Source organism: Schistocerca americana, chromosome 11 (genome assembly GCF_021461395.2).
Source record: "Schistocerca americana isolate TAMUIC-IGC-003095 chromosome 11, iqSchAmer2.1, whole genome shotgun sequence".
Lineage (NCBI taxonomy): Eukaryota > Metazoa > Arthropoda > Insecta > Orthoptera > Acrididae > Schistocerca > Schistocerca americana.
In genome coordinates, this window is record NC_060129.1 from 24,005,625 (window position 1) to 24,020,268 (window position 14,644).

The 14,644-nt window shown below is 37.8% G+C and overlaps 1 protein-coding gene across 1 annotated transcript in view; it reads right to left on the reverse strand.

Moving 5' to 3' along the window:
• Window positions 1-1,598: 1,598 nt before the first annotated feature.
• The window catches only part of LOC124553825 (poly [ADP-ribose] polymerase tankyrase-1-like), a 111,950-nt gene continuing 98,904 nt past the window's right edge, over window positions 1,599-14,644 (reverse strand). Inside the window, exon 4 of the mRNA XM_047127812.1 lies at window positions 1,599-2,350. Within this exon, the coding sequence (XP_046983768.1) occupies window positions 1,870-2,350 (481 nt within the window). The 3' untranslated portion in view covers window positions 1,599-1,869. The remainder of the gene's footprint in view (window positions 2,351-14,644) is intronic.

Sequence of the window (14,644 nt, forward strand, 5' to 3'; positions counted from 1 at the left end):
TTGGCTATACGCTCATGTACCTTCAGCCACTTGCTTGGATCTTGGCCATCATCACCAGAGAACCCAGAAGGATGTCTCATGTGGTGGCACACAGTTGCTGTCATCACAACAATCCTCTTCTTCTGCTGTCTCCGATAGACTGCGATCTGTCGAGTAGGGCTCAAACTCAGGTATCTCGCCACGTAAACAGCGGCTCTGTCGTGGCCTGATGGGAGCCTCTGTATCGTCGATAATGAGTGCTGTCACAAGTTCCAATACCCGGCGCCTCCACCAGAATAATGTCACATAGAAGAAGGTGTGATTAGATGAATGATGAACACTAACTTCACTTAACGAAGGTTTATTCAGCACTTGCACATACAAGAGCATGGACCGAACTGCCTCTGGCCAGAACACATACGGTATATATATAGTTACAGAACATTCCAGTACAAAGATTCTTGACATTTGTGGATACTTCTAGAATGTACGTCAACCGAATATAGAAATTAAAATTTTACAGTTCAGGTGAGTTTTCCACTCACGACCCTCCATCAGCATTCTAGTATCATAACCACTATACCACAGAGACTGTGCTACTGAGCTTCTTCTGCGACAATATGCATGATATTTCATGTTAGCTTGACTACCATATTTTGCCAAGTAGTACTCTTTAAAGAAGATGAATAATATCCTGATATTTAAATGTGGGTCCTCAAAATACAACTTGCTTGATTTTGATGCTGTATAATGTGAATTTGTGTGAGGAATTGTTACTAAATGCTCCTTAATAAACTCCCAAATCGACTTGCCTTTTTATGAGGTCTATTTTCACGCTTACCTTTCCTTTTTTCATTATCACCTTGCAGACTCTTTGTCTGTACTGTTCTTAAATACTTTTTAGAAATGTTCAGCACATGAAGGACCAAATTTCTGCAGACAGGCACTTCACAACCTTGGAGTGAAAATGAATACACCCATACTTTTTTTTTCTGTTGTTAATTTTGGGCATCTTCCTTAATACTTTAAATCCTTTCTCTCCACAGAGAAAAATTTATCACCACAACAATAAAAGAGATTGAATATTGTTTCTTGGATCTTGCCTCTCACTATTGTATTGCACTCTTTTGGACAAAATGGATCTACAGGTCCAAATTTTTTTTTTTTTTTGTGCCCATGACGATTCTTTTCCTGTTTCTATAATTTTCCCCACTGTTTCTTCTCTTCTTTTTGTATGTAAAGTCATTTTTAGATTCATTGCCACTCACTTCTCTCATTTTATCACATAATTTAACACACAACACAACTCACAGTCGACATACAACCCATAAGTGGTAAACAAGATGGTACCAGCGTGTCATCCACTGCCTTCTTAAAATGACTGCTTAGCCTACACGAAAGACATTGAGCCAAAATTTCCTGGGCGGTTAATTTAAATGTGGATGTATCGATTCAGCACTTTGCCTGAGAAAGGGCGTAAAGCCAATTACACCCATAGTTCATCACACTCCTCAATTGTCTGAGACATCACACTGCTTCATACCTGTAAGTTGTGTGAATATTCTATGCACTAGAAGAAACTGACATTTTAGGCACAAAACTGGTGTTTATTGGTAATGAAGGAAGTATTTTAGAATTATTGTTGACTTTTACAATATTTGCTCAAGAAAATTATTTTAATTGTTTCCTCAAAAGGAAGTTTGCTTACATTAGTTTACGGGTATCTCTTGTTGTCATGCTTGTTGAGAAGTTACTAGAGCAGTAATATGTACTTGGTAATGGCGTGCAGCAAATGAGTGACAAAGGTACTAATTGTTTATACTCTTTACTTTAAAAATTATAAAAAGTCCTGTACCAAATTGTATTTGTTTTACTAACATTATGTTAACATTACTTCAGCATCTCGACAACTTGCTGCTTGTTGAACAGCCTGGCAAGGTCCACGGGGGTGTTCCCCTCCTCATCCCTAGCCTCCTTGTTGGCTCCCGCCTCGAGCAGCTCAGCTACTGCCTCTGCATGGCCATTCATCGCTGCCCAGTGCAGTGGAGTTTGCCGCCACTGATCCCTCGCGTTAGGGTCAGCCGAGGCTGTCAGAAGAAGCCACACCACAGTCGCGTGGCCCCAGCAGGCGGCACAGTGCAGAGGTGTGCTCTGCCACTTGTCTCTGGCAACCACGTCTGCACCACCTTCCAACAGGCTCCTCACAGCCTCCACGTGTCCCTCCAGTGCCGCACAGTACAGGGCGGTCCACCCACGTCTGTCCCCCGCATCCACATCTGCACCCACAGACAGCAACGCTCGCAGCTCCTGCACTGATCCTGACTTAGCTGCCTGCTTCAGCCTCCTGGCTTTCTCCTCTCCAGAAAGACTCCTGCACAGAACATGAACATTCTTACACTTTACTATAAACACATACTTCAAATGAAGAAAACTATCATAGAAGTGAATGTGGAAGCAGTTGTGAAAACACATCAGCCCAGTGACAAATCAGAAATCTAGAAAGATCCCTTATAAGATACAGAATAGTTTGGAAATCAGTATATGAAGTAGAAATGCGTAGCAGTAACCAATCATCAAAGTTTTCACCCAGTTTCCATTAAATATTCGCTTTACTACTAAACTTGACATATTATGCATTCGCATTGTGTCGAGCATCTCTTTCAGTGAAGCACAAAACTGCTTAACACAGATAATAGTCGTGTGTGTGTGTGTGTGTGTGTGTGTGTGTGTGTGTGTGTGTGTGTGGTGGTCACCTCACCTATAACACCTGCAAATGGAACACACAAATCACATCACATCTCTATATTTTTTAAGAAAACTTCCTGATATGTTAGCAAAAGATTTCAGTCCATTTATTCACAAGCTTCATGACAAGCACATCAAACAGAAAAAAATACTGATACCAGAGAAACATTTCATCAAAATGTTTTACATGTAACAATTATACTAATTTGCCTCACCTTGCCCCCCTTCCTACACTCAAACCCACTTGTTGGAGTGTGCACACATGCACAGATAAACATGCTTGCATGATAACACTCACATGCAATTAGTCGCTCGTGCGCGCGCGCACCCACACACACTCCCACACAGTTTTCAACTAAATCCTAGTGGCTGCCATGCATCTAACGGCAAGTAAATCTCGGCTTCATGACCACACTGTGTATCTCATACTGTTTATGTATGTAGAGAGAAATGGCACCTTGTCATTGGCACATCACTGCCTTATTACAATGAACATAGTAGACACCATATCCATTATAATTATCCGGGCTGTTATGCCGTGGTCGGTTGATGAATTCTGTGGTGAATCACCACAGAAAAAAATACTGATACCACAGAATTCATCAACCGACCACAGCATAACAGCCCGGATAATTATAATGGACATGATATTTCCGGCCGTGAAAGTTTACATTTTAGTATCATAGTAGACACCACAAACAATCTGTCTGATATGGCGAGGAGTAAGATAAGGCGAGTTCTTTATAAAGGAAAGGCAACTAACGATAAAGTGCTTTTATTATTCCAACAAGGGAGACATGATATCTGATATATCCACTAACCACAAACCAAACTCTTACACTTTTTCTATGAATATTATATACACATGAAGATACTGATGTTGCTGTCCAACTGGAAGTGAATTTGCACAAACAAATTAAAGACTATGAGCTCAGGCATTTCATATGCTCAAAATGGACATCGGTGTTTTGAAAATTAGTATGAATATACACAAATCATAAAAACAAAACTTGACAGGAACATTAAAGAATGAACCAATCATCAACAAAAAAACATTTTTTGATCTTTCCTATCAGATGCTGAGATAGACAATGTGAATTTTGAATGACTGTACAGTGGTTGGTAGTGATTTTGACCCCATCCTCCCTCCTTCCCATTGCATTCCTAGCAATGGCACTGTTGGATGTTGTGAGCCTGTTTTGCCTGCTTATTGAGTGTGCACCACTTCACATGGATACAAAGTCTGGTACGGAACCCTATCAGTGCTAATACTTCCTTTCAAAACACAGAAGGGGTGTAAGTGGTGTCTACTAATGTAAAACATTCTACGAATAAGTGTCACGCCCCCGAACTGTGGAATCAGCCACTTTGGTATGGAGCAACCAAGGTGGTTCATGTACAGACAGTTGCCACTGAGTCTACCAACAATGCTGTTGCTTTGGCTGTCAGCTGCAAACTGGTTCAGATCAGTGTGACATTTCAAGACATTTACCCTATCTCCTACTCTCATTATTATTGTGAATTCTGTTGGACTAACAAGTTAATTATCAGCTGGCTGTCTCATAGCTCCCTATGCAAGAAACCTCCTGCTCCAGTCCAACAGATTGTAACACGCCCGGGACTACGAATGGGTGGGGTGGTACCTTTTAAACTGTTGTCGTTTCGTGACTGTTTCTTGACCGTGCGCCCTGTCCACATCACGCACCTTATAATCCCATGGTGGTCGTATTGTTCTGCTCCACACTGCTGCTGGCTTGCCTGAAATTATCTATCGAATTATGCAAGCGGGTTTAGGGGAGCCACTCAACGTTAAAACACAACACTGCTCGACGTCTGGTATGAACAACTATATTCTGAGACGATTAAAGGAAAATCGCAGGTTGCACTGTTTACATTCTAATTCAGAAGTGTTATCCCAATTAATGGATGATTAACAGTCCACAATATCATTCGGACGAGCATACGCGTAACCGACACGATGCGGGTGATTGTTGATAATGCGGAAGCCGAATGATTGCACGAAAGTTCTTACGCTCGTCATGCATACACAGATATGTGGTACCAGTCCTCTTTGACACTAGTAATGATATTTTCACACTGTTCATAAAGTTATTTTTTCAGTTCTCTGTTCTCACTTATACAAGCGTGCACGTAACAGTCGCGGCACGGCTGATTGTTGATAATGTTGAAACGCGATGACCGAACGCACGTTCTCACAATCGCTACAAATCACTGGCACTTGATTGCACTCTTTTATGGTAACTAATTTCTACTGATTCACATCAGTTCATTCTGGGACACCAAACACGGAGCGGGTGACTGGTACTGTACGGTACGACATGCAACGATAGTATACACAAATACATTATCAGCAGCGCTGCTCATTTTTACAGCCTGATGCACTTTCATCTGAATTATTTACTTATTTTATCATTTTATTGTAATAGCACTTGTAGCAATACTTCAACTTCCACGCTAACAGTGCCTCTCACATGCAGAGCTACACACTACACAACATAACAGTTCCGTGTCCCGCGCTCGACTCTCTACAGACGCGGCTGCCTGCAAAGATACTCCACAACTAAACCAGCGATATGACAATACGCTTACAAAATCTTCTCAGTGGCTGAGCTACTTTTCTGTATGGTGGGACATTCATAAGGGTACTTCTGTGCCTCTGAATAATTGGCTGTTAAGAGGTTGGGAACCATTTACTCTAAAACTGCTGTTGAAGCAGCCATGTGTGTCATCTGCAGAGGGAGAAGTTTCCACTTTTTGAGTGTGTGTTGTTACTGGCAGCAATGTCAACCCGTAGGGCTGTGCATGGGGTGTGAACTGAGTACAGCTATGCCCTACACCCTGAATAGCTGTGGAATGAGATGGGTCATCAAGTGGTTTGGTGGGTGTTGTTCCTGTCCTTTGTGTCACTGCATATGATGAATGACTCGCAGTCAGAGAGACAATTAATCACACACACGAGTATACAAAATGTCTTCACACCTACTTCGTCATTCTCTCAAGAATACTACATGCTTATGAACATCATTAACAGCAACAGTTCAGTGCAAAATGCTGCAGTGTTACCAACAATCTGCTTTTACATATTACTCACTGCTCAGCCATATTCGAATTATTTTACATTTATGAAGTTTGAAAAAATACTAAAAGCTGAAAGGAGAAACCTGTAGTTAGAAAAATACCAGGGACACTAGCTAAAGAAACAAAATTATTATGCTTCAAATACTCTGAACTTTATCATTTTGGAAACAAGATGTTTCACTGATAATTTCTAACTTTAGTTTTCTTCTCTTTTTCTCTATTGAAGTAAAATATTACAAAACTGTTTCATCTAAAGATATCTGAATGTAACAAAAGGCTAATGTCAAAAAAATGAGTTATGATGAGCAGATTTTAAGAAAACATACCTTACATGGACAAAAAATTTAGTCAAGTCATTTAAATGCATTTGAATCAAGTTAATGAATCAACAGTGATAAAATTAGAAAAGATGTAAAGACATGGAATGATACCAAATCAAAACATTCTGTGTGATTAGCCTGTAGTGATACTAGAAAATTTTTGTCACATCAAGTGAGAATATAGATTTTTTTTCTTAGTGCAAGCAATCTGTAAACTATCTTCTTAATCCTTAAGTGTGAATAATAATTTAAAGGAAATCTTTATTCCTGAAACATGAATAATTTCAGCCTTCCTGTTTCTTCAAATCATGATTTTATTTTCCTTCTTCTAAAATGAAAAAAAAAGACTAAAATCTTGCTTTCTCACTATTACAAGTTTATTCTTAAAAATAACTCTGTAGAATTGCTCGTTTAAAATGCAAAAATCTGGCTTCATCAGAAATATGTTAGTCATTCTTATCCAAAAAAAAAAAAAATCTTGCTTCCTGGCAAAAAAAAAGTCAAAGCACATTCTCTTTAATATGGACTTCTGTGACAAAATACCTGATGTAATTCACCTTGGAATCCATATGTGCATAGCATACATAAAAGAAAGAGGTATCATCATATTTAGTATCTTTTGTTGTTTAGGAGTATTTGAAATGTAAACTATGTTCCTCTTTTCCTCTAAATCAGCCACGAATGTGATGATTTAATTTTTTTTTCACTCGTAGATGATACTCGGAATTTCTTTCGATTCCGCAGATATGAATGCTTTCTGTTGACTGTAGCAGCTTTCATAAATTGTCCTCGCAGCCACGTCACAGTGCTGTGCTCAGTGTAAGGGGGTTCATTCAATCCAATGGAAGTTATGGTTCAGTTCAGTGTGCCTCTCATTTTCACGTGTGATCAAGTCTCTTTTTGCCCCTCATCCAGTTCCACATGGGATTGTGATGACTAAATGACGTTCTGGGCACTGTGGACCTGGGCTTAACAGAATCCTGCTGCATAACTAATCTACAGTAAGAAACACACCTATCCTTGCCTCATACCAGCTGGCTTGGAATCATGCTGCCTGTAATGGAATATGAACATTTTCCTTGTAAGCAACTGGTTTCCATATAAAACTGTCAAATATAACCTAGTTGAGGATTTATCATCAACCGTTACACGATATTTGAATGTAGGATTGTGGTTGTTTTGAAGTGTTTTCCTGCTCTTCCTGATGTTCAGCGTTACTGCTTGATCTATGCCTAATGGTACTTGCTTGCGCTATGGCATTCAGGTTCTAAAGACTGTATTTACGTTACCTTACCATACAGTCTACCACCAATTTTTCCTCTTAGCAAATGTAATGATTATTGGAAAGACTGTTTCTAAATAATTAATTTCAATGATGTTTCTGTTCATCAAGGTTATTCATTAGAGCTTATTCTAAATTATTGTGTCGTTATCTTTTATTGGTGCATATACTGCATTTTGTTTCTACTCTTAATTATCTTAAATCATGTATCTCAGGTTGGGTAAGGTGTTAGATCTAAGGAACATTTCTACTCAGTTATGTTAATCTTAATTATGATTATGATGTTGGATGTCACACACAGCTTCTCACCCTGTGATTTCCTACGATTCACATTCACTCCTTTTGCCTAGATATTATTTGTTTTGTTTCTCTAAATCATTCTTCTTCTTGATCAGCAAATAGACTTGACATTCCTGACATCACCTTTCTGTTGATAACCTTAGGCCTTTGTAGCATTTTAAGAGGTGGTTCACAGTAGTCGCATACAATATTACTGAAAGAAGTAATCCCTGCCAAATCACGCTTTTTATTGATAATGGTGTCATAAAGAGGTGCGCTAAAATTTTTTAATCCACATATTAACAATCTGCTATCATGCAGTAATGATCTATTTTAGTACTCTGGGATAGACTTCACAAGTCCCTCAGCAAGATCTCCAAGAAATATTGTTCTGACAAAGTTCATTACGCATATGTGTGGAGTTGGTGCCAGTTATGAACTTAGCTCCTCGTATAGTTCCGAAGGTAACCCACCAATCCTTGCTACCTTATTTTTTGAAGGTGATTTGGTCTTCTAGCACGTTTCTCATTTTCTTGTTTGGTGAAACGGGGTAGTAGTATGGTGTCATTACCTTTCACAGAAATTCTGCCTGTAATTGTAGTCTGCTGCCACTCTACTTCTCTCTGGATTTCCACACAGATTGGTAAAATGCATAAACAAATTTGTTTTGTAATCCACTTCCTGTGTCTGGCGTCGTGCTGCATCCTCATCTGTTAACTGTCTCGCTGGCATTGATTTTGCCCTTTCATTTTCTTGTACGATGTGGAAAGCTGATGTTTGTTCTTCACTGCAATTATTTGCCACGATTGTCTTAACTGTAAAAAATTGTCATCTATTTATCACAGTCACCCTACCCTCTCTCCAGCAGCTCTTGACTGTCCCCCAACCCTATCCTGCTACCCTTCCCCTCCCTGCCCCAGCCTCCTCCTTACCCCCACTCAGTTGCCACTCCCATCCTGCACTGATGCTGTTGCTCACAGTGTGCCTTCATCTGACAGAGGCTGCAGTCATGCGTGTGAGTTGCATTTCCGTCTGTGTGTATGTGCGTGTATTTTCGACAAAGGTCTTGTTGGCCGAAAGCTTATATTGTGACAGTCTTTTCGTTGTGCCCAAGTGCAACTCAGCATCTCCACTATATGGTGAGTAGCAAGTTTTCTTTTAATAATATTGTTATATCCCATCCTGTATTTTCCATTGTTTGATTTACAGTCACTTTTGTCATTTAAATCCTGAAAACACAGCACATCTGTCACTCAATTTGGGGAAAGTGATTGTACCAATTGGTACAAAGTATCTCATATTGCACTCAAAGGAGAAATACGTTCAGCTGCCACACGTCACTTCTGCCACGGTATATTATTTTTTGTGGTCAGTAGTCCATCCAAATCTGTTAAGTGGTGTGGCCTAAGAAGCTGACTGGCCACATTTCTCCATCCTCTGTGGAATGGATAGAAGACTTAAACAGAAGTAGAAAAGTTTGTGTGTACATATGGCCAATTATCTATATTTTCTCAGTTTCAGATACTTTTTTGATGTCACACATTTTCTTCATTTCTGTCTTTTCTTTTTCAAATTTCCAGCTTGGATCTGCAGGTGTTTTTTCTTTTCAAATGTTGTCTTCTGGTGGCTAAATGAAATGCTCAAAATGTCTACCATTAATTTTTAAATGTCATATCATGGATTGACTTACTCATTTCTATTTCCAGCTGTCTACAGTATCTGCTGAAAGCCTTGTACACATTGACAAACAATGTCAACATTCACAATAGCTCTTGAATACACTATGTTCTTCAAATGCCCCCAAATAAATATCTGTTGGATCAAGATCAGGAGATTGAGCAGGCCAACATGGTGTTATCTCACAATTTCCCAGTTTAAAATTGTTCTTTGCCGAGAAAATGAAGTTGTTCTCACCATGCATGAACCACATACTCTGACATAAGTGTAGTGGAATATGTTCCATTAAACTATTTAAATATTCCATTAAAAAGTTCATTTACCATTACCATGCAACTTCCAAAAACAAAAAAACATTTGAAAAGAAAAAAATACCTGTAGAATCAAGCTAGAAATTGGAAAACAAAGACAAATGAAGCAAACATGTACCAGCAAAAATTAGACTATTTATTTATTCATTTACTTCTTGTTCCAGTGATCCATGTTGTGGAAATATCACTGGATGTGGAAAATGTCATAAATCTATGGTAGCACATAAAAACAAAAGATGATGATTTCATATTACAGTAAACAGTAACTTAGGTTCTACTACAGAAATCAATTTTGAGAAATAAATAAATATTACAAAATAAGAAGTGTTACAGAAAATAAATATTTCAAAATGTGTGTTTACAACAAATAGTAGTCAGGATTAAAAATGTAGATTTGGGCATATATTTGCATTTAACAATACAAGAAATGCTAAGCACTATATTGTATAAAATGATCCTTGTAATAGGAACCGCCTTAAGGTTAGTTTTTTTTAACAAGAGCTCATCTTCAACCCAACACACATTTCTTGAAGGGCATTTAAAGTATTACAGCCAGTGAAATGTACTCCTTTCTGTACCATACTTAGATTTGCCAGTTCACAGTGGATATCATGTTTTCTTCTCATCTCATGACTGATACTCACTACTAAGTTTAAAAGTGGATTTTCCTTTCCTTATGAAGCACATCAAAGACAATATATATCATGCAGTTTCTGAAAAAGATTCCTGCATGATCCTTATGGATCTTTTTTGTGCACACAGTATGTTTTTAGCCAGTGACTGATTACCCCAAAATATAATTTCATATGTAATAATGGCATGAAAATAACCATAATAGGTTGCCTTCATGGTGTCCACTTTTCTATAAGAAGAAACAATGTGTAATGCGTAAGTTGCTGAACTCAATCTTTTGCATAGATCCAGTTTGTTGTCAATATGCAAGCCTAGGTATTTTGAGGTATCCACCCTCATTGTCACCTGCTCACCCATTTTTACTACTATTTCTTCATCTCTGAATGTTGTGTGGAACTGAATGTAGTTTGTTTTAGTGTAATTTAAAGAAAGGCCATTAATGTATAACCAGTTCACTGTTTAACTTAAAACCTTATTTGCTGTTTCCTCAAGTTTATCTACTGAATTATCAATAAGTAGTGTAGTGTTATCAGCAAAAATGGTGAATCTACAATATTCCATATAGAGAGCAGATCATTTATGAAGATAATAAAAAGTAGGGGGGCCCAGCACTGAGCCTTGGGGCACTCCACATGTGATGGTACCTCATTCTGAAGGTAACGGGACTCCATTTTGACTATCCACTACAACTTGCTGTTTCCCATTTGACAGGTACGAGTCATGCCATTTACCTGATGAACCACCTATACTGAGATATGCAGCTTTTTGTAAAACAATCTGGTGACTGACATAGTCAAAGGCTTTTGTTCGATCACAAAAAATCCCAACCACTTCAGTTTTTAGTTGATAGATTCCAAGACTTTGCCAGCAAATGCAAATATTGTATCTTCTGTTGACAAACCTTCCTGAAATCCAAACTAACTTTTGCTGAGGAATTTTTGAACCCTGAGATGCTTAACTATCCTAGCATGCATTCATTTTTCTAAAACCTTTGAAAAAATTGTCAGTAGTGATATTGACTGATAGTTAGCAGCATCCATCTTATCACACTTCTTATACAATGGTTTTACAACTGCATACTTAAACCTCTCAGGAACTATTCTTTACTTAACTGATGCATCAATAATGTTGCATAGGACTTTACTTACATGGCTGCAGCAGTATTTCAGTAATTTGTTAGAAATGTTGTCAATCCTAGAAGAGTTTTTACTTTTCCAGGATTTAATAACCCTTTCAATTTCTTGAATAGTGACTGTTGTTACCTTCATGTGTTGTACTGAGCTAGGTACTCTGGCTTTCAAAAGATTGGTGGCTTTGTTCATGGAGCCTTGTAAATCTATTTTATCTGTTACTGTTAAAAATGTGTGTGTGTGTGTGTGTGTGTGTGTGTGTGTGTGTGTGTGTGTGTGTGCGCGCGCGCGCGCAACTATTTATAGATTGCTAACAATATGACCCTCACTTTTCATTTGGATATTTTCACTACAAACTGCATTTTTCCTTGTTTCCTTCTTTACAAAATTCCAAATAGTTGTTACTTTATTGCTTGAGGAATCAATTTCTGTGTTCAAGCACATGTTCTTTGCTGCTCGTACGGTCTTATTCAGAACGTTATTGTAGAGTTTATAGTGTATACTCCTACCGGGATCATTTGCTCTCTTGTTTTACAAGAAATTTTGATGCCTTAAGTAATCCAAGGATTGTTTCCACATTTTAATTGGTTTTCTCTCGGTGACTTTTTTGGAAAGTTTTTTTTAAGGCTTGTAACTTCATTGATAAATATATTAAACTTTGAGTTAACATCAATTGCAGCATACACAGGACACCAGCCCACTACCTGTAATTGCTGATTAAAGCTTTCAGTGGTGTGTTTGTTTATAATCCACCTGAAATTTTCTTTCCTTTGAACATTTATTTGGTTTAGAGTGAGGAATTGCCCTACATGGTCAGAGAGGCCATTTATAATATTTTCCGCAGTTCAATTATTGTAAATATCCTTATCTACAAATACATTATCTATTAAAGTGCTAGAAATGGCTGTTACTCTAGTTCGAGTGTCTAACACTGGTACTAAGCTGTAACAATACACCAGGTGCTCAAAGTCCGTTTTGTTTCTATTTTCTGTTAAGAATTCCACATTGAAGTCACTCATAACAATGGTTGATTTAGTTTCCTACATAGGTGGGGCAGAAGTGATTCTATTTGTCTCAGAAATACATTCAGATTTCCAGCAGGTGCCCTGTAAACAGCCAGTACAGTAACTGCCATCGAGTTAACAGCAGATAGTGCAAAACACACCCCAAAATGCTGTTAATCACAGTACTTGCTTAATCTAGAGATTTATACACTACATTGCATTGTTTTTTTATAAATGTTGCAACTCCAATTTTTCTCGTAATGGATCTACAGTAATGTGCAGCTAAACTAAAGTTCTCAATTTGTAGCATATGGATTCCACTCAATGATCTGAGAAAAACAGTATATCAGGCTCACTTTCACACTCATCTTTTAAATTTATTAGTAACTGGTCTATTTTACTCTTGAGACTACATATATTTTGGTGGAATAAAGACGAAGTTTGATTTTTGCTCAACCCTGCATTTGCATGGTGCTCGCTAGGAGTGGCTTTTTCCAGTGCACTAGTTGATAGTATTGTTTGAGGAGTGGAAGACTCATGCTTAATGCACGAGAGGGATGTTTCATGCAATTTGGAATCCTTTTACTTCGTGTTACTCACCATAAAAAAGGCTTGGTTATTTTCTGTTGCGTGTAGGACTGGCAACAGTTTCTGCTGCATGTATTGATGTTTCAGCTGTTGATCCTGCCACTGATGATTCTGCTGCTGAGACTGGTCCCATACCGGTAAATGGAATTTTGCTGTTCGCTCTATCTCTGTTCGCAATGATTTCATTTATCATTTTACACACGAAGTTTTTTCCTTCGTAATTTGGATGCATTCCGTGTTTAGTATGCTGACATCTGTCCAATTTGCCTACATCAACGACACTACATTTTCCAAACAAAGAACACATTTGTTTTATTTTAATGTCAGTTTTTTGAAGTTCTTTGTTGACACACGAGTGATACATCAGATCATATCTGTCATGTTGCAACTATTGTATTTCGTTGTTTATTGTGTTCCAGGAAGTTTTTTTAACTCCATTAGGCAGTTATTTGCTTCGTTTCTTGCAGTATTTATTTTTTATTTATTTATTTTATTTATCCATCCGTTGACAAATATTGTATGGATGTTGTCAAGGGTATATGTAAGCCATTTCAAAGAAATGGGACACAAACAATATATACGTAAAAAAGTACAAAACAAAACAATACAATGAAGTTATCCAAAACCCAATGCAGAAATATATAAAAGTATCTCCAAAATAACAGACACAATGCACATGAGAAGAATCCAATTCATGGGGCACTTAGAAAGAATGGACTCAAACAGGTTAACGTACAAAATCCATACATTTTTAAAGAACAAAACTACAAGACCGAACTGGTACAAACAGACGGAAAAAGACCTGAGAGAATTAGGGTCTCCAAATCAACATGATAGAAATGAAATCAGAAAAATCACAAACACACGGGGTCTTGAGGAAGAAGAGAGAAAAACTAACCGACATACATGGTCTACGCAACGAAAGCTAGCCCATTCGTTATTCATGAAGGAATACTGGGCGAAAAGGAAGGCCAACAAATGTTGATTACGCATGGTCCTAAGTGATCCATCCATGAAGAAGAAGAATGAAGTTAATAATAATACAATGAAATTAATGTAGCCTATATACATCCCTGCTGGTTAATTTAAGTGCATAATCTGTTTTTCATAAGGTTTTAGTTTTGTCCTTCCTAAATGGCAAGTCCTTATATACACAACACTGCTTAAGTATATATTTACATCACGCAACATCTGTCCTTTAAGTATGTAAATGTAATGAATGATTAGGTACAGATAAGAGTATTTTCCATTTTGCCTTCATAAATATCATCAGAAAAAATTTATTGACCTACATAGTCATTTACACAATAAAAACATTGTTCTAACAGAAATTTTTTTAAATTCTGTTTTAAATTTGTTATCATCTTGTAAGTGCCTGACGTTGACAGGCAGTGCGTTGTACAGTTTTGCACCGATATGGCTCACATGCCTTTGTGTATTCGTTCTTTTTGTTCGCCGAGTATGGAGTGCTGCGCTATTACAGGTATTGTAGTTATGAATGTTGGCATTTGTCTGAAAATCTGCAATATGGGTTCTCTCATACAATATACATCTGTATATGTATAGCCATGGTACAGTAAGTATTCTAAGTTTTTTG